Source organism: Peromyscus californicus, unplaced genomic scaffold (assembly GCF_007827085.1).
Source record: "Peromyscus californicus insignis strain IS unplaced genomic scaffold, ASM782708v3 Scaffold_6__1_contigs__length_162567912, whole genome shotgun sequence".
Classification (NCBI taxonomy): domain Eukaryota; kingdom Metazoa; phylum Chordata; class Mammalia; order Rodentia; family Cricetidae; genus Peromyscus; species Peromyscus californicus.
In genome coordinates, this window is record NW_026294584.1 from 112,291,857 (window position 1) to 112,312,744 (window position 20,888).

The 20,888-nt window shown below is 37.6% G+C and overlaps 1 protein-coding gene across 2 annotated transcripts; it reads right to left on the bottom strand.

The window, feature by feature from the left end:
* Positions 1-752: 752 nt before the first annotated feature.
* Positions 753-20,395, bottom strand: Uba3 (ubiquitin like modifier activating enzyme 3). Of its 2 annotated transcripts, XM_052721752.1 has the most exons (18): positions 20,277-20,361; positions 20,050-20,091; positions 18,242-18,362; positions 16,574-16,654; positions 14,242-14,324; positions 11,383-11,463; positions 9,836-9,879; positions 9,226-9,290; positions 8,759-8,914; positions 6,863-6,965; positions 6,644-6,757; positions 3,869-3,922; positions 3,278-3,314; positions 3,112-3,193; positions 2,694-2,794; positions 2,531-2,594; positions 2,389-2,443; positions 753-1,619 (listed from the first exon to the last, which is right to left on the bottom strand). In XM_052721752.1, the coding sequence occupies exons 1-18, from the start codon at positions 20,294-20,296 to the stop codon at positions 1,534-1,536; spliced, it is 1,389 nt and encodes a 462-aa protein (XP_052577712.1). In that variant the 5' UTR covers positions 20,297-20,361; the 3' UTR covers positions 753-1,533. The 2 variants fall into 2 exon arrangements, with proteins under 2 accessions (XP_052577712.1, XP_052577713.1); XM_052721753.1 differs by lacking the exon at positions 20,050-20,091 and having other exon boundaries at positions 20,277-20,395.
* Positions 20,396-20,888: the final 493 nt, after the last annotated feature.

A 20,888-nucleotide genomic window follows, 5' to 3' on the forward strand; every position in this document is an offset into this window, starting at 1 on the left:
CATAATGCTTTTTTTTAAATATTCTATTTATTTATTTTATGTGTACATTTGTCTGTGTGAGGGTGTTGGATCCCATAGAACTGGAGTTATAGACAGTTGTGAGCTGCCATGTGAGTGCTGGGAATTGAACCTGGGTCCTCTGGAAGAGCAGCCAGTGCTCTTACTGCGGAGCCATCTCTCCAGCCCTCCGTGTGGTTTTATAATGAAACTAAACTTGTTAACATGGAGCTAGAAAGAAGAATAAATGGAGTATTGTTCAGTGATGGAGCACTTGAAGAACAGGTGAGAGGTGCTAGGTTCTATCCCTGCATCATAACCACACTAGAAAGAAGACAGACTGACTTCATCCACTAACATTTCACAAATCTTATGAATAAAAAAAGTGCAACCTAACAATTAAAAAGCAAGCAAACAAACAAACAAACAAACAAAACACTGTAAACTAAGTAAAACACAGGTACTATTTGTTCCCACATTAAAATATTACAACAGTATTTTTTTCAGCATTTGTGCTCCAGTTTGATTTTAGTATTTTTTAAGAAAACAGGCATTTACTATAAAAATTTAGTCATCCCCTTTCATTTATCAGTTTGAGCCGGCTGACCTAGTAGGTTTATACTATGGAAATCACTACAGCAAAATTTTAACTCAGGTGTAATAAAAATCTGACAACTTAAATTTAAAAATTACTCTTACATCACTATGTAACTATTTACTAATATTAATATACTTCAAAAATTTCAATAAAAAAGTAGACAATGTACAATTTTATTAATAAATAGTGCAAAAGCATCAGTGATAACTGTTTAAACATTAATTTTCTTTGAACAGCCATTGTCCTGGTTTAAGTTTGTGCATAGTGACCTCTATGGCATTGCAAATAAACACATGAAAATACTTCATATTTTCATGCACAGGTATTAATCTGTAATACTGTTTACAAATTTTTATGGACAAGTTAACTCTACAATAATTAATACACATTTGGATAGCCACAATTATATGAGTAGTAATGAAGAAACAGCCTATGTCTGATATATTCTAGATGTCAGGTTGTAATATTTAATGTTCTTAAAACATAATTCCTCATTTCCATTCAAGGATACATTCCTATACATGTGGACACTCAAATGCGAGCTGAGGAATACGTTCTTTGACCATAATAACAAACTCACACAAAAGACAGTGTTTGTCCTGCTTTAAAGAAGCAATACATTTGTTCATAATCTTCCTCTCCAGGCATTGTTTTCCATATTACTAATGAAAATGCTTACTAGCCCAACCCCAAAGTTCAATCTTCAAGAGAAACTTATAAAGTTAAAAAAGAGTCATTCATTTTATATATATATATATATATATATATATATATAAAAGCCAAATTCTAGCAACATTAATGCTAAAAATGATATCAATTAAATTTCCTTTCTTGGGTGTCCCCTCTGCCTCATTTTTACCGCTCTTCAATTAAATTCCTTAGCATTCACAAAGTATATTGTTTCTATGAATTTTCTATTAGGTATAGATTTATTTTCCTTAAGTAAAATGAAGTTTGAATAGTACAGTCTGTGGTGTGGTAACATCAGCAACAGCCAGTTCTTGTCCATCAACGAGTCCCAATTCTAAAATAGAAAGAAATGTCATTAGCCCAAACAAAAATAAATATCTCAACAAAAAGAATAACATACACATACACACAAATTATAGTTTTATAGTTCAGATATGCCTCAAAATCCAATTCTTTTTTAAGAAGATAAAATTTGATTTCTTAGAATTTTAAAATTTTTTTCTATTAAGAGCCATCAATTCTATTATTTTTGTAGATATAAGTAATTATGACTTGCTCATATTTAATAAAGAATAAATCTAATTTCAAAGCCAGCCTGGGCTACAAGCAAGTCCAATACCAGCTGAAGCGAAAGCAAGGCATCCTATCTCCAAACACCAAGGGCTTAGGATAGATCAGTGATAAGGCACCTTCCTAGCAAGTCAAGCGGAACCTGATTGTGATCCCTGGCACTGGGACAGAGAGACAGAGAGAGAGAGAGAGAGAGAGAGAGAGAGAGAGAGAGAGAGAGAGAGAGAGAGAGAGACAGAGACAGAGACAGAGAGACAGAGACAGAGACAGACAGACAGACACACACACACACACACACACACACACACACACACACACACACACACAGAGCACAGACATTACTATTACTTTTTTTGGGGTTTTCGAGACAAGATTTCTCTGTGTTAACAGCCCTGGCTGTCCTGGAACTTACTTTGTAGACCAGGCTGGCCTCAAACCCACGAAGATCCACCTGCCTCTGCCTCCCGAGTGCTGGGATTAAAGATGTGCACCACCAAAAGGAAACTATTAATATACACATTTACTTAAAATACCTTTCAACGTCTTGGAAAGATTAGGCCTTGTTCGTTCTTCAATAGATGTTACTGACTGGAAAACAATATTATTTTAATGTATAGCACATGAAGAGACAAAAAACCAATTTTCCTGAAAACTCTAACACTGAGTACTGCTGACCTGTAAGTACAGTGTCCTGTTCTTTCCCTCTAACGTAGCTGTGATAGCTGGAGACTTCATTTGCCTAGATAAAGTAGCAAACATCATTTTAGTTAAAGAAATAGTTCTTCCTCCTCCTAAAGTTTAAAAAGTGATTTTACAGTAACAAACTCTGAACACTTACAGAGAAGCACTAGTGGTCAGATAGTCTAACACTTCCTGGAGTTTAGCTGATGGGGAAAACTGAATGTTCTGAGGAAGCTGGCTACATGCCGGACAATTTTCCTACAAATAAAAGGATAATTTAGAGGCATACAAACTAATGTCAGTCTTTTTTAAGCAAAGATATGTTAGTCAAATTGTCTTTCAATCATGCATATTTCCAATGAAAATATTTTCTGCTTTAAAGCCTGTTTTTGTAATAGAGCATTCCCTCTAAATTATTTTGCTTTACAATTTAAGCTAGCCAACAAAAAATACATATGATTAGCTTTAGTAGCTCAGAACATGAATATTTACCTTTAAATTCCTAATTAATAATTAATAAATAAAAGCAAAGGCTGAATACTGAAAAACATTTCCATTAGTTTAACACTACTAACCTTTCTCTCTGCTTCAAATGTGTATGTGTACAGTCCATCTACATCATTGAATACCAAGTAATTATTAAGGGGAATGTATGCACTGTAATGAAAAATGTCCATGTTTATCTAATTGAGCAAGGTTATAACACAAAGTTAAACTCAAGTTAAAAATAAAACTCATTACCTTGTGGCTATCTTAAAAACCTCAGTGGCACACACAGCTAGAGAAAAACAAAGGCATTTTAACTTAGTAAAAATTAAATACTTTTAAAGTCAGTGATAAATCAGATAAACTTGTAATATCTATAGAGAAAATAGATTTTAAAATACATAATTTAAAAACCATAGGAAGGACCAAGTTTCATATTTGTTTTACATAATCTAGGCAATACACCTTTCCCTTTGTCTTCATTCGATCAATGAAAAGCTAAGCCTATGAGTAAAAAGACATGCTAAGCTACCCTTCACTGTGAGCACTTGGTCTAAGAGAGATACAATGTCTTGTAAGACATAATGATATGAGGAGGTGCGGGGATTGGGAAGAGCAGAGGTAAGGAAAACTGTGGTCAGCATGTAACGTATGTAAAGAATAAAAATTTTTTAAAAAGACATACAAGATATATATGTACAGAGGATACAGTAGCATATTTGGTTTGGGTAACTCACTCAAGAAGATATCAAATTCCTAGAACACAAGTAACTACAGAAATATCAATTTAGATATTAAGTCAAAAATTAAAGAAAAAGTAAAGCTGAGAAAGTCTTTTTGCTTTACCTGCGATAACTGCATTTGTAGAAGCGACTGCAGGAATGATTCGTTTTACTACCCCTGAAAAAATTATGAAATAAGATATGGTCATTTCTTTTCTTTTTTTTTTTCTTTCAAGATTTATTTTCAATTATATGTAGGGGTGTGTATGTGTGTGTGCGTGCATGCATGCGTACACATGTATATGCAGGTATATGAACATGTGAGTGTAGGTGTCCTCAGAGTCCAAAAGAGTTTGTCCGATTCCCTAGAGCTGGAGTTAAAAGTGGTTGTGGACAGTAAGCAACTCTTGACAGCTAAGCCATCTCCAGCTCCATTTAAAGAAGTAGTTACCTTAAGTTAAAGTAATATAATTAAATCATTTGAAGTCTGATTGTTAAATACCATTTTCTGAAACTTGATTTTTCAGGCTTTCAAATCAAGAAATGAAATTGAGAATAGTCAGGCTCAGTGACATGGGCCTATTCCCAGCACCTGGGAATCTGGGGCAGAAGAACCATGAATTTAAAGCCAGTCTGGGCTACACAGAAAAACGCTATCTCAAACAAACAAACAAATTAAAAAAAAATTAAAAATAAAAATAAAAAAACCCTGAAAAGGTTAAACATGAACTATCTTCTTTCACATTCCCAACATTCTGTAGTGTGTTGAAAATCTTAAGCAACAGTACTGAAATAAAGGCTCTGTAGTTTTACATAATGACAAAGCAGTAACGCAATAACAAGTGTTCCCTTCTACTCCAGGTTTAGTGTGAAATGTGAATAGAAAATAGTATTCAATGTTGCTGACATGCTGATGCTAGTCACACCATCCTTGTTCTAAAAAGAAGGAAAGGAAGACTGAGAAATTAAATGTCATATCCACAACATTATCCCTAGTAAACGTAGGAGTGGGTTGGGCCTACACATGCCCACCCCATATTAGTCTTATCCACTGATACACTTGTATTAGACACTGAAATGCCTAGTAAGTGTGAAGAAAATTACCTAGTTATTCTTGATATAGTTAGTTCAAGTCATTCCATTCACAAAATATCACAATTTAAAAAAACCAATTTTTTAAAAGTATCTTTCCTTTACACTACAGTCCTGACCACACAAAATGACATATAGCTCTCTATTTTGACTATGATTTTCAGTTCCGTATTCATGTAAGCATTGAACAAATCATCTCCCTTAGTACAAAAGAGCCTCTCTTCTAACTGCACTGGAATTGTTTGCTCTAGAAGAAACCACATGATCCTGGAGGGAGAGGAAGCACACCGCAAGATGTGTTCCCAGCATTCCAGCAAGAGGAGCACAAAGCAGGCTGCTGTAGGGGAAGGTAAGAAAATAGGCAGCAGGCATGACCTGAACTTTCAAGCGACAATTCTAGAACATGAGTAAGTAAGAAAAAACAATCATAGAAGAGAAATGACAAATTTGCAAAAAGAATACAAAGCTCTCTCTGGAGAATTCGGCAAAGCTCCAGAAGAGATGAACTGTAACAGGACTGGAACACTGGTCACCAAGGCTGAACAGGAGGACTGCTCATTGCGAGCCCATGCTAGAGGAGACACATTCAGTGACTGTGACTGACCCAGCACTCAGGAAACGGGAAAACAGAACACCCAGGCTTCTGTAGAGCATCTGGAAGGATCTTTCATGGCTTCCTTGTGAAGACAGTGAAGAAGTCTGAGAGACTCAAGAAGATCTGAGAACAGACTGAGACAAATCTAAAAGGCTGCTAAGGCCCTGGGTTGATCTCCAGGACCAATAAACAATTTAATAAATAACTCCAGAATACCAGTTCTTTGAGAGAGGGGGATGAGGAGGAAAGAAAGGGGAAGAGAAGGTTTTAGCAACTGCCCTGGTGAAAAGATAGCAGATTTTAACAAACAGCAGCATCAAAGAATAGAATCAGAACACCAATGCAAACAACAAAAGTAAGCATCAGCTCTCCTTTAAGACTGTATCCATCTTCAGAGGTAAGGCTAGCCCTAGAACCCTGCACTCAGGACTAGAAGATTCAAGAAGGATGGACAACTGGACGCTGGTCAGGGAAGAACATCAAGACTTGAAGCTCGTGACACTTAAATCAGGAAGACTTAAGAGTGGTACAAACTACAAATGTGGAGAACATGTGATTGCTATGCTCAATAGTTAGAAACTACTATTAAAATGGGAATTAGGAACTGGAGAGATGGCTCACAGTTAAGAGCACTCACTGCTCTTCCAGAACACCCTGGTTCAGTTCCCAGCACCCACATACAGCTCACATCTTTTTGTAACTCCAATTCCAGGGGATCCAACGCCCTCTTCTGTCCTCTGCAGGCACCAGGCATGCATGAAATGCACATACATACAAGTAGGCAAAACACTTTTAACATTAAAATTTAAAAATAAAAATAAAAAGTAACTAGATTGATTGGGTAAGATACTGAACAAAACTCAAACCAAAAAAGACATAGATTTCTGCTCAACATACAGAGTAACAGTGTTTTGACTGCTCCCAGGAGGGAATGAATTTCTCTTCAGTGAAAGATGAAGTAGACAGACTTTGAAGATAAGGCCTCTTTCAATTGTATGTAAATATGAGTCAGTGATACTATTCAATCCCCACTAGCTAAATTGTATGCATTCTGCTGAATAGTTCCCTCCTACCTTGGGAAAGTGGGAAACCACTGCTCCTATAGTTCCATAACTGAACTTCAAATGGATGGTGATCTCTAATCACTCATCAAGCATCCTCCCCATAGAGCATCCCCACCAATGCCATGACAATGACAGTTTACTAACTCACCTTGAGTGAGTCTATAGGTAACACCTCTAATATTATATTGTGATGCTCTCTCTACAGACTTTTGGAAAATCCACTGAATATGTTCAGGGTCATCTCCATCTAATGGAACCCCATCTGTTGAGGGGAAGACAGACATATATGACCATAAGGCAATTTTTAAACGAAATTTTGAAATGAATAATATATAAAATACTTTCTAAGTCTAGATTGTTAAATTACCTCCAAACGGCTGCTCTTTAGGCCATTGTAACATCCTTACATACTCGATACAGTGTTCTGGGAGCCTGGGCATAGATGCAATGGTGCACATGGGGAAATTGACCTAAAACCACAGTTTGTCTTTCTTAGTAAAATTTAAGTAACGCGTTATTTTAAAATGCAACTTCCAGGTCTGGTTTAGTTCATAACATTCATTTCAGCTCTTGACTTACATAAGCAAAACACTATAAGGCATTAAAACTGCTATACTAATAGAAGGCATCAGAGTCTCTTTAAGTTGAGCTGCCTATAAAGAAAGACACATTTGTCCTACATTTTTAGAGCATACTCACTCAAGTTCTGTTGGCAACAAGAAGAAAAATATTAAATAATTTCTGAAATGTGAATGATTTAGTTTTACCTGTGTTTAATGTGAAGGTATAATACACACCAACACAAAAGCACAATCAGAGTTAAATCAATTATAAATTAATATTCATAGGGCTGCTGACGTTTATAAATCAAAATTGCAACTATTCTTAAAAAGGAGTATGTAAAGAAACGCACCTCTGAAAAGATCATTCTTAATACTGTATTTCGATTTGTATTGCATTTATTTTGCATGTATACATGTGGAGCACATGCTACAATGTACATATGAAGATTAGAAGGAAACTTTCAGCTCTCTCCTTCCGCCATGGGGTGCTAGGACCAAACTCAGTCCCTTTATCTGCAGAGACAGCTCACCAGCCCTTTTCCTAGTATTTTTGGTCTCTGAAATAATCACAGTAGACCTTTCCTATTCATGAAAGATACGTCCCAAGACCCCAACAAATGTCTGAACTCCTATGTACACACACTTTATCTTAAGTATAACATAGAAATTACGTACAATAGAAAATTAAAAAAAAAAAACACTAATAAAAAAGAATTCAAGGACTGGAGAAAGAATGTTAACAGCTTTTGCACAGGAGCCAAGTTAGGTTCCTAGCACCCACATCAAGTGAATCCCAACGTCCTGAACCTCTAGCTCCAGGGAATCCAATGCTTCCAGCTTCTTAAGCACCTGCACCCATGTGTATATATATTCATTGGTTTATTCACAGAAATAAACATAATTAGAATAAATTTAAAACACAGAGTAACTCAAGTATACTCAACAAGATGACTCAAAAGTTCATATTATCCAGAAATGGATGCAACTTAAAATGGAGGGGGAGGGGACCAATTTCAATCTTATAAATCATTTATTTCTAGAATCTTCTGTTTAATATTCCCAGCCTATAGGCAGCTAGAACCATGGATAATAAAACTACAGATTAAGGGCAGGTATACGGGGAAAACAGACAGAATATAACTTATCCCAATATATAACTTTGTAATTTCTCTTAAATAAAAAATTAAGGGGCTGGAAAGATAGTGAAGGGTATATGTTCCTTTTTCAGAAGACCTGAGTTCGGTTCCCAGCACCCACATTAGACAGCTCATACCAACCTATAACTCCAGCTACAGAGGGACCTGTCACTTCTGACCTCCAGGGACACTACATTCACATACCTACATACTCATACATATACACATACATAATTAAAATTTAAAAAAACCACCAAGAAACCATAAAAACACAAGACCTGATAGACAGTCTCTCACAATAGACTGTCATAGTTTATTCTTCTTAGCAAATTTTGTTTTAAATTTTGCTTTTGTTTTGATTCTGAAGTGCACAAGTTTGAGCCCATGCCCTCATTATGGTAAATACTAACCTATACTCCCATTATGGTAAACACTAACCTATACTCCCAGGCCTTAGCATATCTTTAAATACATGTTTATCCCCAAACACTGACTAGATATACTAATTAGCACTAACTACAACCCAAGATGCTAAGAAAGCAATGCAGGTGCTTTTCTGATTACCTGCGGGGGATAAAGTTCCAGGGTGCACTCAACACAAGCAGTCATTCCAGGCAAGATCACCCGGGCATTTCCTTTAAAGCCTTCTGTCCCCCCATCTATCAAAGGGACAATGGAGCTTGGATCCAACACACCATCTTCATAATTTAGAAGAGATATCTAGGAAAATGTTTTAAAGGGTTTAAAATAAGGGTATAGGAAATGGGAAAAAAAAAAAGCAGCAACATGCTTCTAACAAATTCCAGAAATCAGTCTGGGACTCAGTAGCAACACATCTGAACGAAGGAATTATATTCCTTACAATAAACATGTTCTCACTGAACCAATGACAGGCAATAACAGTGGCATATATCTACTTAATTTAAAACTGAACAAATTTCTTATTTTATAAAAATATGACAATTTTGATCTGGGCTATGTCAAAAGCAAGAGCAAAGATCTTTAGAGAACCCCAACACTGAAGTGTTTACCAGCATTCCATTGATCCATCTTCTGGCTATGATAGAGTCCAGGCCACATACAATAATATGAAATTCTATGAGGAAATAAAATCTACGTTAAATTTTTGATTAGTCTCACTATGTAGTCCTAGGCTGGTCTCAAATTCTCTGTCCTCTTGCCTCAGACTGCCTAGTGCTGGTCCCAGCACATCCACTAAGTCTGGTGCTTACAAATGCACTTATGTAACAGTGGTCTAGCACCAGCTCACAGATCACTGTGGATGGAAAATGCTAGGAGAGCTCTCTACCTTCCATCCAACTTTGCTGTGTCTCCAAAACTGCTTTGAACACAATTATGCAAAGTACATCACTTTGTAAGACAAAAAAACAAAAAATAATTTTATTAGAATCTCCCCACCCCCTAATCTTTCAGTAATTCTCATTTGAATGAGCAGCTAGTGGTATCTACTAAGGATCAGGACAGTGGTATTCCAGTTAGTTAACAAGCTTACTCAAAATACAGCAGTGAGAACCATGAAAGGATAGCCAAGCAGCCAGAATTGGGGGGGCAGGGATGGGGGCGGGAACAGCAGCAAACTGTAAGAATCAACAAGAATTTAGTTTCAAGTGAACAACTTACGTCGGTAGAAAGTATCGTTAAAATCTTGAATCTTGTTGAAATGTCTGAATCCAAGTAAAGGAACTTAAGATGCCAAGTTTCAAATTTCTGAAGTGATTGTAACAATGCCATAAGGAACAAACTGTGTTTATTTAAAACAATAGGTTTAAATAAATAGGTTTATTTAAAACAAGGTGGAATTCAAGAAATCTGATAAATTGAACACAACCCTACTTTCTGACAAAACTATTTTAAATTACTTATGTATGTATGTATATGCCACAGTGCACAAGTGAAGGCAGATTTCTCTCTCTCTCTCTCTCTCTCACACACACACACACACACACACACACACACACACACACACACACACACAAAATAAATAAATGTGAAAAAATTAGAATTATGGTATTTTTGTGAACTTGTTTCATTTTGCTTTATTTTGGCATTTTTATTGGTCTTTTGCTTGTTTGATTTATATTTTAGTGGGGGGTAGGTGTTTGTTTCTTGGGCTTTGGGGTCTTTTTTTTAAGGAGAGAGAAAAAGAACAATGTTGGGTGGATAGGGAGGTGAAAAGGATCTGGGAATTGAGAGAGGGGAAAAAACACGATGAAAATACATTGTGTGAAAAAATTATTTTCAATAAAAACAGACTTCTAGAAAATGTCAAACTACTGGAAGCCTTACATAAAAACAATACAGAGAATTTTGAAAGCTTTTTCAGTTGCTAGTAGTACAGTTGGGTTTGTTGTGTTTTAAGAGGCTTGGGGGTCTTGGAGTAAAGTATGAGTATTTTCTGCCCCTCATAAAATTCAGCTGTGGGTCTTTTTACTCAATCAGCAACAGTTGGTCATCAACTGTCCTGTGCTTGCAGGCCACTCATGAGTCACCGTTCCATTAGCTGTGAGAATGAGTCAGTCACAGCATCTAACGTTTTAAAAGCATAAGAACTACACACTTTAATCTCAGCATTTGGGAGACAGAGGCCAGCCTGGTCTAGTCAAGAAATTCCTGAACAGCCAGGGCTACATAGAAAGACCATCTCAAAAAACAAAACAAAACAAAAAAATCATGAGCCTGTACAAAATGTTTAATTTTTCTAATAAAGGAACGTTTAATACAAATGATACTGCTCTACAATGCACCCTGTTTTTAACAGCAACACAAAGAGGTGCAGCTTCTCTGTACTGCCTTTACAGATTCTGCTGAATATGTCATTTTGAAGTAAAACTGTTTCAAAATGGAAATATAGGCCTCTTTGTAAGGAAACGGAATTAAAAGGGGGGATATTCATGTTCCATCTAGCCCCACTGCTGAGACCTGGGAAACTTGTTTTATAGGCCTCCACCCAGGAGAGAGAATGTCTTGGGCAGCCTCCTGGCTTCTCTGTTGCCTCTCCTCCACCGCTCTCAACCTAGTTCCCGGTGTGCCTTCAGTCCCTGCTTGCCCAGCATTCAAAGGGAAGAGTTCTGAATGAGTGAGGGTTAGAAACGAGTTGATTTTTTTTTTAATGCCTGCATTAGTAAGTATAAAAGTCTAGAGAAGTACTCTTTCTGTTGAAAGGATACGGGACGACATTGCAGTTAGGAACTCGGTCATTTAGAAATTCTGCAGCAACTTCAGCCTTGGGTCTTCCAACATCTTTAGGCCTACAGAAAACATTAAATTGTCACCCACAGCCAGGCAGTGGTGGCACACACCTTTAATCCCAACAATCAGGAGGCAGAGGCAGGCTGATCTACAGAGCTAGTTCCAAGACAGCCAGGGCCACACAGAGAAACCCTGCCTTAAAAAATAAATGAAAAAATGAATGAATGAATATCTAAATTATCATCCATAATATGAATTTAGATGGTCTACATAAATACTTTCCAAACATAAAAATGAACAGTTTATTTATAACATAACTTAGAAAAAAATACTTTAACTACATTATTTTTATTTTTTTTTAAATTATATGTATGCATGTACATCTGTGTGTGAGTATGTACATGTGAGTGCCAATGCCTGTAGAGGCTAGAGTCCTCAGATTCCCTGAAGCTGGAATTGTAGGCACATGTGAACCACCTGACATTGGTGCTGAGAACAGAATCTAAGTCCTCTGCAAGAATAATATGTGTTCTTAACTGATAAGCCAACTCTTCATCAACCCCTAAGTATTTTTATATCAGTAATAAATTAAATGCACACTTACTAAACCCTTCCTGATAGTACAAATAAATATGACAAGTCTAATTGTATCTCATAACTGAAAATATAAACTATTGAACAGTAGTCGTCCCCCTCCCCCAGGTAAAGCATAATAACAGCATGTTTAGTGGCCACTCCAACCATGACACTTTCTAATATAAAAATATCCTACACCCAGAGCCTTCCAAGTATACTGCCTGAATCCCAGAATCTCAATGGTTCGGTTTTCTGGGACAGGATCTCACTCTACAGCTTGGGCTAGCCTCAAGGTTACTATTGAGCCCAGCATGACGACCTCAAACTCTAAGCAATCCTCCTGCTTCAGCCACCCAAATGCTAGGATTACAACTGGGAGCCTGCATGCCTGCTTCACTGTGTTTATATGCTGGTCTTAGTAAAATATACACAAAGAGATTCACTTTATGAAAGGAATACCCTCTAAGCATCACCTCCATTCTGTGTGTGCTACTTAAATAGGAATCGGAGGTCCCTAAAGCATGGTGGGGTTTGATATTTCTTGCTTGTTTGGCCTGGATCCTGTCTCAGCTTCCTAAGTGTTAAGATTACAGGTATGCACCACTAGGCCCAGTTTCCTTTGTTTGTTTGTTTGTTTGTTTTTGCTTTTTGTTTTTCCAAGACAGGGTTTCTCTGTGTAGTTTTGGATTCTGTCCTGAAACTCACTCTGTAGACCAGGTTGGCCTCAAACTCAGAGATCTGCCTGCCTCTGTCTCCCGAGCGCTGGGATTAAACGTGCACCACCATCACCTGACCAGGCCCAGCTTCTTTAACCATGTTTTAAAAGAAAGAATAAATTTCAAAGCATTATCAGCATTTTCAACAAACTAAGTTTGGAAGCATCACTCTGATAATTACCAGATGTTAAGTACAGAAGGACACAAAGTGTCTCTTCAAGCATGTGAATATTTTCTTTTTACTATTTCCTCAAAGTTCTCATGGAAATGAGTCATGCTTCACATGTGAGAGTAAGTGCTTCACTACAACTTCCTATAATACACATGTATTCCTAGACACTGAACTCTTAATCCTTGTATCATTCATACTGGGCAGTGTAAATATTTTTAAAAAGTAAAAATAATAAATCAAAATTTTATTTTAAAATTAGAATTTCAAAGGAAACATTTAATTGTGTCAATTTTTCTCTTCTCCAATAAAAAATTACTCTTTTCCTATTTGAAGTTGTCAAAAATTTTATTCTTCGTTCTTACTTGCATAGAAAAGTACTATAAATTAGAAATTTTGATTTGAGTACTACATTCAAGCACTCTGCAGACAGGTCTTCACATATGGAAAAGCAAAACAGTGGAGTGCCAAGAGTCTTCTAAATGTATTTTTGTGCTTTTATAAGTCTCACACAAAAAACCTCCAGTGTGGTTTTAGTGAAGACTGTTAACAAAATTTACAGGATCAGGGGACTATTCAACTGTCCCAATGAAGACAGTGTCATAATTAAAATGGCAAGTCACCCTTCCTGGCACCATGCCCAAATTAGTTACCTCTGTAAGCATCATTATTATTGCAATCATGTTAGTTACAAATTAAAGGGTGTGGCTTGTTATCAATAACCAATCATTGCTGTGGGATGGTCTGTATATCAAGTGTGTTGCTGATTGGTTGATAAATAAATCACTGATTGGCCAGTAGCCAGGCAGGAAGTATAGGCGGGACAAGGAGGAGAATAAAGCTGGGAAGTGGAAGGCTGAGTCAGAGAGACACTGCCAGCCGCCACAATGACAAACAGCATGTGAAGATGCTGGTAAGCCACGAGTCACGTGGCAAGGTATAGATTTATAGAAATGGATTAATTTAAGCTGTAAGAACAGTTAGCAAGAAGCCTGCCACGGCCATACAGTTTGTAACCAATATAAGTCTCTGTGTTTACTTGGTTGGGTTTGAGTGGCTGTGGGACTGGCAGGTGAGAGAGATTTGTCCTGACTGTGGGCCAGGCAGGAAAACGCTAGCTACAAATCATCTCAGTCTATTTCAAAGCGGTAATAAATTAAAACCTTGTCAGAATGGAAAAGGCACACAAAATGCATACATGTGCTCATAAAACAATCATCCCCTGAATACTCAGGTTATAGTTTTGAGTATCTCCCTAAGTGTAAAAGTAGCTCTTCCTGATTTTGTAAGATCCATGTTAGACCCTCAGCAGTTATTAAATTACAATGTACAAAAATTCAAATGTTTATCACAATTTTTAAAATATCAAAACTTACCTAAATAAAAACTGCCTATTTAGATTGGAAACATCTATAGTGTCCATGTCTATAACATGAATCTGTCTAAAACCAGACAATGCCTGCAGAAAGAAAAGCAATTTAATTAGGCAAGAACTTCCTTTCTTATAAAACATAACAGACTTTCAAAAACCTATGTCCTAAGTCCATACATTTACAGTAATAAATTCTGCATAACTGTATTCTTTGACTTAAAAAAAAATCTGTACAAGGCATAAAAAAAATTTAAGAATCTTGTCAAAGGCCAAAACTGCACAAGCACTCAGGTTTAAATCATGTATAAAACTCACTCTCTGCCAATTTCCATCTGCAGCTCCCTCCGCTGAGAACCTTTCCTTCCCAACCTTCTTCTAGCTCACTGCTCACCCCTTATTCCAACTGCACCTTTTGAAAACCCTTCCCCTCACCACCAGGCTGCCTGTCCTCATTCACCCTTCCTTTCTTCATGCATTTACCACCATCTGACATTCCACATGCTCTCTCTTCTCAGCAAAAATCTAAGTCCCAGAAACAATCACTTGCCTATGTTGCTCCATTTGAGTCTTTATTACCTTAAAATGGTGCTTGGCATTTACAAGAGGAGACTCAATAAACTTTTGGTAAATCAGTGATATTAATGTCATAGTCTCTCTCTCTTTTTTTTTTTTAGAATATGCCTTTAGGGGGTTTACAATCAGTGAAAAGGAAGAGAAAAAAACAATCACCCATGTCTTCTATGCTTACATCTAAAACAAGCAAAGTAACAAATGATAAAGTAAAAGGCCAACATTCTGTGTATGAGCTTAAAAGATCAGAATATAGTAAATTAACAACAGAACCACTCCCTAAAATTGCTTGACAAGTAATCCTCAGATCTAATCTTTAATAACAGTAATTTAAAAGTCAATATACACTGCAACAGTAAATCATGGCTTCAAAATGAAAAAAGTTAAGCTTTAAGGGATGTGTACAGGCCTAATGCCTAAACAAAAAACAATGGCCAACTCCACAAACCCTTCCTTTCTACAAGTTTTAGGTTTTCATACTACTAGAGTAAGTCTGAGAGGGTGCTGCCATTTTGGAACACCACATTACTCCATACACACTGCTATTTATTTCAGTAAGACTTATCTCCCCAAACTTCAAATTCACTGAAGACAAGGATCACAGTGACCTACAATCCCCATAGATGTAACATAGCACTAAACCAAGTTGAGTGCATTTCATTTAAAACTTTAGTAGGAGCGATACTACTGTTTCCTAGCAAATCAAGCTGGCTTTGTTGACATCTAAAATTTAACTATCAGGATTGAAGAGATGGCTTAGCAGTTAAGAGCACTTACTGCTCCTGTAGAGGACCTGTGTTAGTTCTCAGAACCCACATGGTGGCTCACAAGTCTCTAACTCCAGTTTCAGTGAGACACCCTCCCTGGGCAGCAAGTACCCATGTGGTATACATACATGTAGGGAAAACACTTATACAGGTAAAATAAAAATAAACCTTGTAAAATAAGTAAATTTAACTCTGGCAGGTTATTGGTGTCCTCTATCTGGCTATGAGCTGCTTAATCTTCTAATTTTCCACTTTCTACCCAGTGAGAAGCCAGGGATACAGCTGTTCTACATTAATTCTCTCCTTCCTCAAGCTATTAAACCAAGAAAAACTTATACAAAGCTACTTCGTGGTTATAAGAACTCTATGAAAGCAATTACAACACAACCATGTATTTCTAAACAGTACCCAGAAACAGTTTTACTAAAGGCTCAGCTGTCACAAACCCTAGGCATTTACTAGCCTATGGTCATCAAAAACAACCATCTTAGGTCATGCAAAAATCATCTTAGGTCAGTGAAAAAACACTGTACTTTAAAGAACTGATGACCTGAATCAGATCTTAGGAACCTCACTATAATCCAGGGGAAAAAAATGAGTCTTTTATTTTATGCACCTCAATGTCCCTTTGGATAAAATGATACAAAACTTCACCTGAGTTATTTGGATAAGCAAAAGAAATAATAAATTATATGAAATTACACTTTAAAAGATGAACTATTCTGTCATTTACTTCAATGAAATGAAGTTAGCACTAGGCAAAAGGAAGCAACAACAACAAACTGGGCAGAGAAGAAACAAATGACTTTAAGGCTTTCAGAGTTCCAAAGTAATATTATGTATTTTTATTACTGTACAGAATTTGACTTGCTAAACTTACCCAATAAATGTTAAAGGGAAAAATTAATAATCATGAAATGAAGACATTCCTCATATGATAGAAAAGCAAAAGGACTTACTCATCTCTAATAAAATAGTACTTTATTTATGATATATTACCAGATTTTTCAGGAGCTCACATCCTAAGCCACCAGCTCCAATGACTAGAACTTTACATGTATCTAATAGGAACTGGAGCGACTGCAAAGAATGGAAAGGCATATTAAAATCTAGGCAATCACCACAGGAACCATGAATAAGGCAACAAACCACACAACAGTTGTTAATGCAGGCATTAAAAGGGCAATTATCCAAAAGAAACACACCTGGCATATCATCAATTATTTCAAATTATGAAAGAGATGTCATTATAAATTTTGAAATCCTAATGATTTCTGAGTTGCAATTTTAACACTTGAAATTGACTTTTAGTATATGAAATCAAAAGCCTCCTTCTAACCGGAAAAACCACCCCTAGGGCCAGATGACTCAGCAGATAAGAGCACTTGTTACCCTTGCAGAGGATCCAGGTTTGGTTTCCAGCACATACGTGGTGGCTCACAACCATCCATAACTCAAGTTCCAGAGGTACAGATGCCCTCTTCTGGCCTTTGAGGGCTCTTGGCATACACAGTGCACATACATACACGAAGACAAAATTACTCATACACATAAAAATAAATCTAAAAGTAATTTTAAAACCTATTCCTAGTTGTTATCTTTTTTCCAAAGAGTTGGTTTATTATTTCATAGGTAATGTAACAACTTTTGCTACAGTATTCTCTATTTTCCTTCTCCTATGCTTTTTTCTTTAATTTTTAAACTGTAGGGTAGACATCAGTTACTTAACTGATTTCTAAAAACAGAAAAAAATTAAAATATCAAAACCAGAAGGTAAAGGGACATCAGTGTTTGAAGCTCTAACAAAAATGAGGTAAGTAAGAAAGTTACAGCTTCCTTTAAACAATGAATGAAACTTATAAAACATGAGAAATTCAGGAAATTCCAGATCAGCAGAAATACAACTTAGAAACATTGCTTAACAGAAGTGACAATCTTACACTATTGTGTAGAAACACTTTCAAAGTACAAGAAAATATGATGTATTATGTAACTATATTATCCAAAGAAAGAATGAATACTAAGCATTCTGCTCACCATTAAAGGAGGAAGAGATTCATTCACACAGGCTACTGAGCCAAATTCAAGAGTTTACACAACTTTATAAGTAGCTTTTCTATTTCAAAATTTCTTCATAGGCACAAAGGACACAGAAAACACTATAGTGAATATGTTTTTTCCTACTTCATAATAAGAAGCATATTTTATCTAATTAAATATTTGCTTTAAGCAAGACAGTTCAAAATATATATCTATTATATTGAAAGCACATTTTAAACATTCAATTAACTATAGTCAATGCTAAATAAAGATTTCCAACTAAGTATGCATACCTTAGTCTTAGAAGAACTAATTTATCACAGTAGGACTACAAAAGGGGAAATGAGTCTTAGAAATCCTTTCAAACTAGATTTTAAGCATACCAAAATATGAAGTCATCAAGTTTTTCTACTCTTGGAAATTTTAAACTTACATGAAAATGTAAAATGCATTACTGGTCATTTACATAAAATCAGTTGTAAAGATTTAGTTCAATACTCACTATAACTTAATTTCACAAAACAATTTTACTTATTTGCATTATAACAGCAAATTAAAAAGGAAACTTTTATTATTTTTGAAATGTAAAACTACTAAAGCAGTTATTTAAAAATAAATGTTTCTCACTTCAGTGCTTGGTTCGAAATCAGGGTGTGTGAAGGGTCCAGATCGCTCGAGGAACTTCTTTACATGGTTCCAGCGACCTTCCCAGTCTCCAGTGTCCCCACACCCACCATCAACAGCCATTCTGCATAGAACATAGTAAATTCAGCTGCAAAGATCAGTATGAAAAAGTCACACCTACAACTATTAGGTTTCCCCAGATGTAAAGGTAACCACACCAGACCTGCTCAAATAAAAAGGAAAACTTGAGTTGTCATAGTATTTCTCCAATTTTAACTTGTCTGTTATGGAAAAGCACTTTTCACCTACTTGACGAAATAAGTCAGTCTCTGTGTTTCTAGCTTCCTCAGCACCCAAAGATCAAAGTTGGAACACTAATGTCTCAGTGAGAAAAGGACTTTCCTATGTTTGGTATTTACAGTCACTGTGAACTTCCATAATCTCTTCCTTTATTACACTTGGATAGGGAAATAACAGATGCAGAGGGTGAGAGGGACTTTGAGAGCTATGGTGCTTCAAATCTAATACTATCTATGGCTCTCCCAAGTTGGAAAGGTGGGATCTACTGAGCCTTCTGGATAAAAGCAACTCTCAACATTTCTTTCCTTAGAGAGGTCCCAGTATTTTCTTAAAGCCCTCTATTAAAACTGAGGTGCACTTGTTGTCACTAAACACACAAGAGAAAATGTTTTGGTTAAGATTATGCCACAGATAGGTACTACCATCAAGAAATCTTTGAGAATATGCAACAAAATAAAGTGGACTCCTCTTAAAAAAAAATGACTTTATAATTACAGATTCATGTTTGGTTGTGATAACTTTCCTGTAACTCTGCAATTTCTACCTTCAAACATATTAGTGTTATCAAATTTTTACAAAAAGGACCAACAGGTATTTCACAGCAAGAGAAGAGGAGGTTCTGATGCATAGTTGGGTTTCAATCCACAACCAAGCACATTGTAACCTTGAGAAGATACTCAACTGTCAGAAACCTCAACAGTAGATTGCAACTACTTCTGATGGTCACGAGATAAAGAGATAATTACACAGAAGGCTTAGGGAAGCTCTTGGCATACAGCAAGCATTCAAACTCTGTCATTTCATGCAAAAAGAAAGAAAAAGAAGCAGGAAATTAGAAGGTGGGAAAGGAATGTGAACTCTTGCATTTGAAATTCAACCATGAGGGGAGTATGGAAAAGAGACCAAGGTACTACTGAGAAGTGACACAGAAATTATTAATTCACCACACCCATTACAGGAGTACTTTTTTTCCCTTCCACAGAGGGAGGGGACTCATGTAGGGTTGGCCATATGAAAAGAACTATAAATCTGTGGCATCAAAAACTTAAGTAGCTGATTCAGGTTGTGTGGTAAATGAGGGAGCAAGTGCTGGGGTCGACATATCCTTTAAGACCCAATAACTTTGCAAAACTGACAAGTTTTAACACAATTCTTGATGCAGTGTTCAGAAAAAGTTTATAATGGGTACTATTATCTCGGTGTTTACCAGGGGCCCAAAACAGGCCTCGTGTCCATTTAGATTTAGATTGGATTCACTTGCCACAAGGTCCCAGCTCTGACAATTTGGGTTGGAGGAAGAAGGGGACACCGGGCGGCTTTTGCAGGAGCACAGCCGGGGAGCGGCCGGCCGGTGGCCCGGGATGGGGACGGGGTCAGGGGTGAGGCCGAGCGGCCTGCTCCGGGTGCCCCCCTCCCAGTCCCCCGGGCCTGCTGCGGCTGTTCCCCTAGGCCTGGGGTTGAGGGGAGGCGGGGGTCTCCGGAGAGGACCCCGGCCTCCCGGCAGCACTAACTTCTCAGCCAGCAGCTCCTCTATTCTCCTTCTTTTCTTCTCCCTAAAAGAAAGAGAGAATAAAAGAAGGGTCAGCATCAAGCTCCACAGAGGGCGCCGCAAGGGTATGGGGGACGAGGGGACGGGGCGGGGGTTGGGGGACCCCCGGGTGGCAGCGGTGGCCGCCCACTGCCGCGCTCTCTCACAACCCAGCCCAACCCCGCGCTCCGGCAAAACCCCGATACTTACGGCTCCTCGCCATCCGCCATATTGTTCCCCGCCTCTTCCCAGAAGCCCTCGCGGCGCGTGGGCCCGCCCGGGAGGGGCGGGACTGCAAGTAAATGGAAAGAGTGGAGGGCGGAGCCAGCGCGGAAGGGAGGAGCTGCAGGTGAGGAAATGCGTGGGCGGGGCCAGGGCGGGGCTTCAAGCGAAGGGGCGGAGCTGGCATTTGGGGACCGGGGCTTTATGGAGGGAAAAAAAGCCGAGTAGGCGCGGTTGGGCGGCATCAGTGCGTTGAGATGGGGCTAGTAGGAAGAGGAGCGAGGGGCGGGGCCAGTACAGGGGGCGGGACTTCAGGGAAAGGAAGGGAACGCAGGGTTGGCTGGAATGCCCGCTGAATCCAGGGTAGCCTTGGGCAAGGTGGCTTGCTAAGGCTCCCTTGGGCTTTTTAAGCATTTCACACTGTAATTAAAATCTTGATTAATTGTACCTACTTAATGTTTTGTCATCTATAATGTTGCCATGCCGCATGAACTTAGATATGTTATTTATTTATACACTTATATATTGACAAGTAATTGCATAAAATGTTGATGTATTCTATTTAAAAACTGAAAGAACCACCCTAAGATGCCAGTGCTT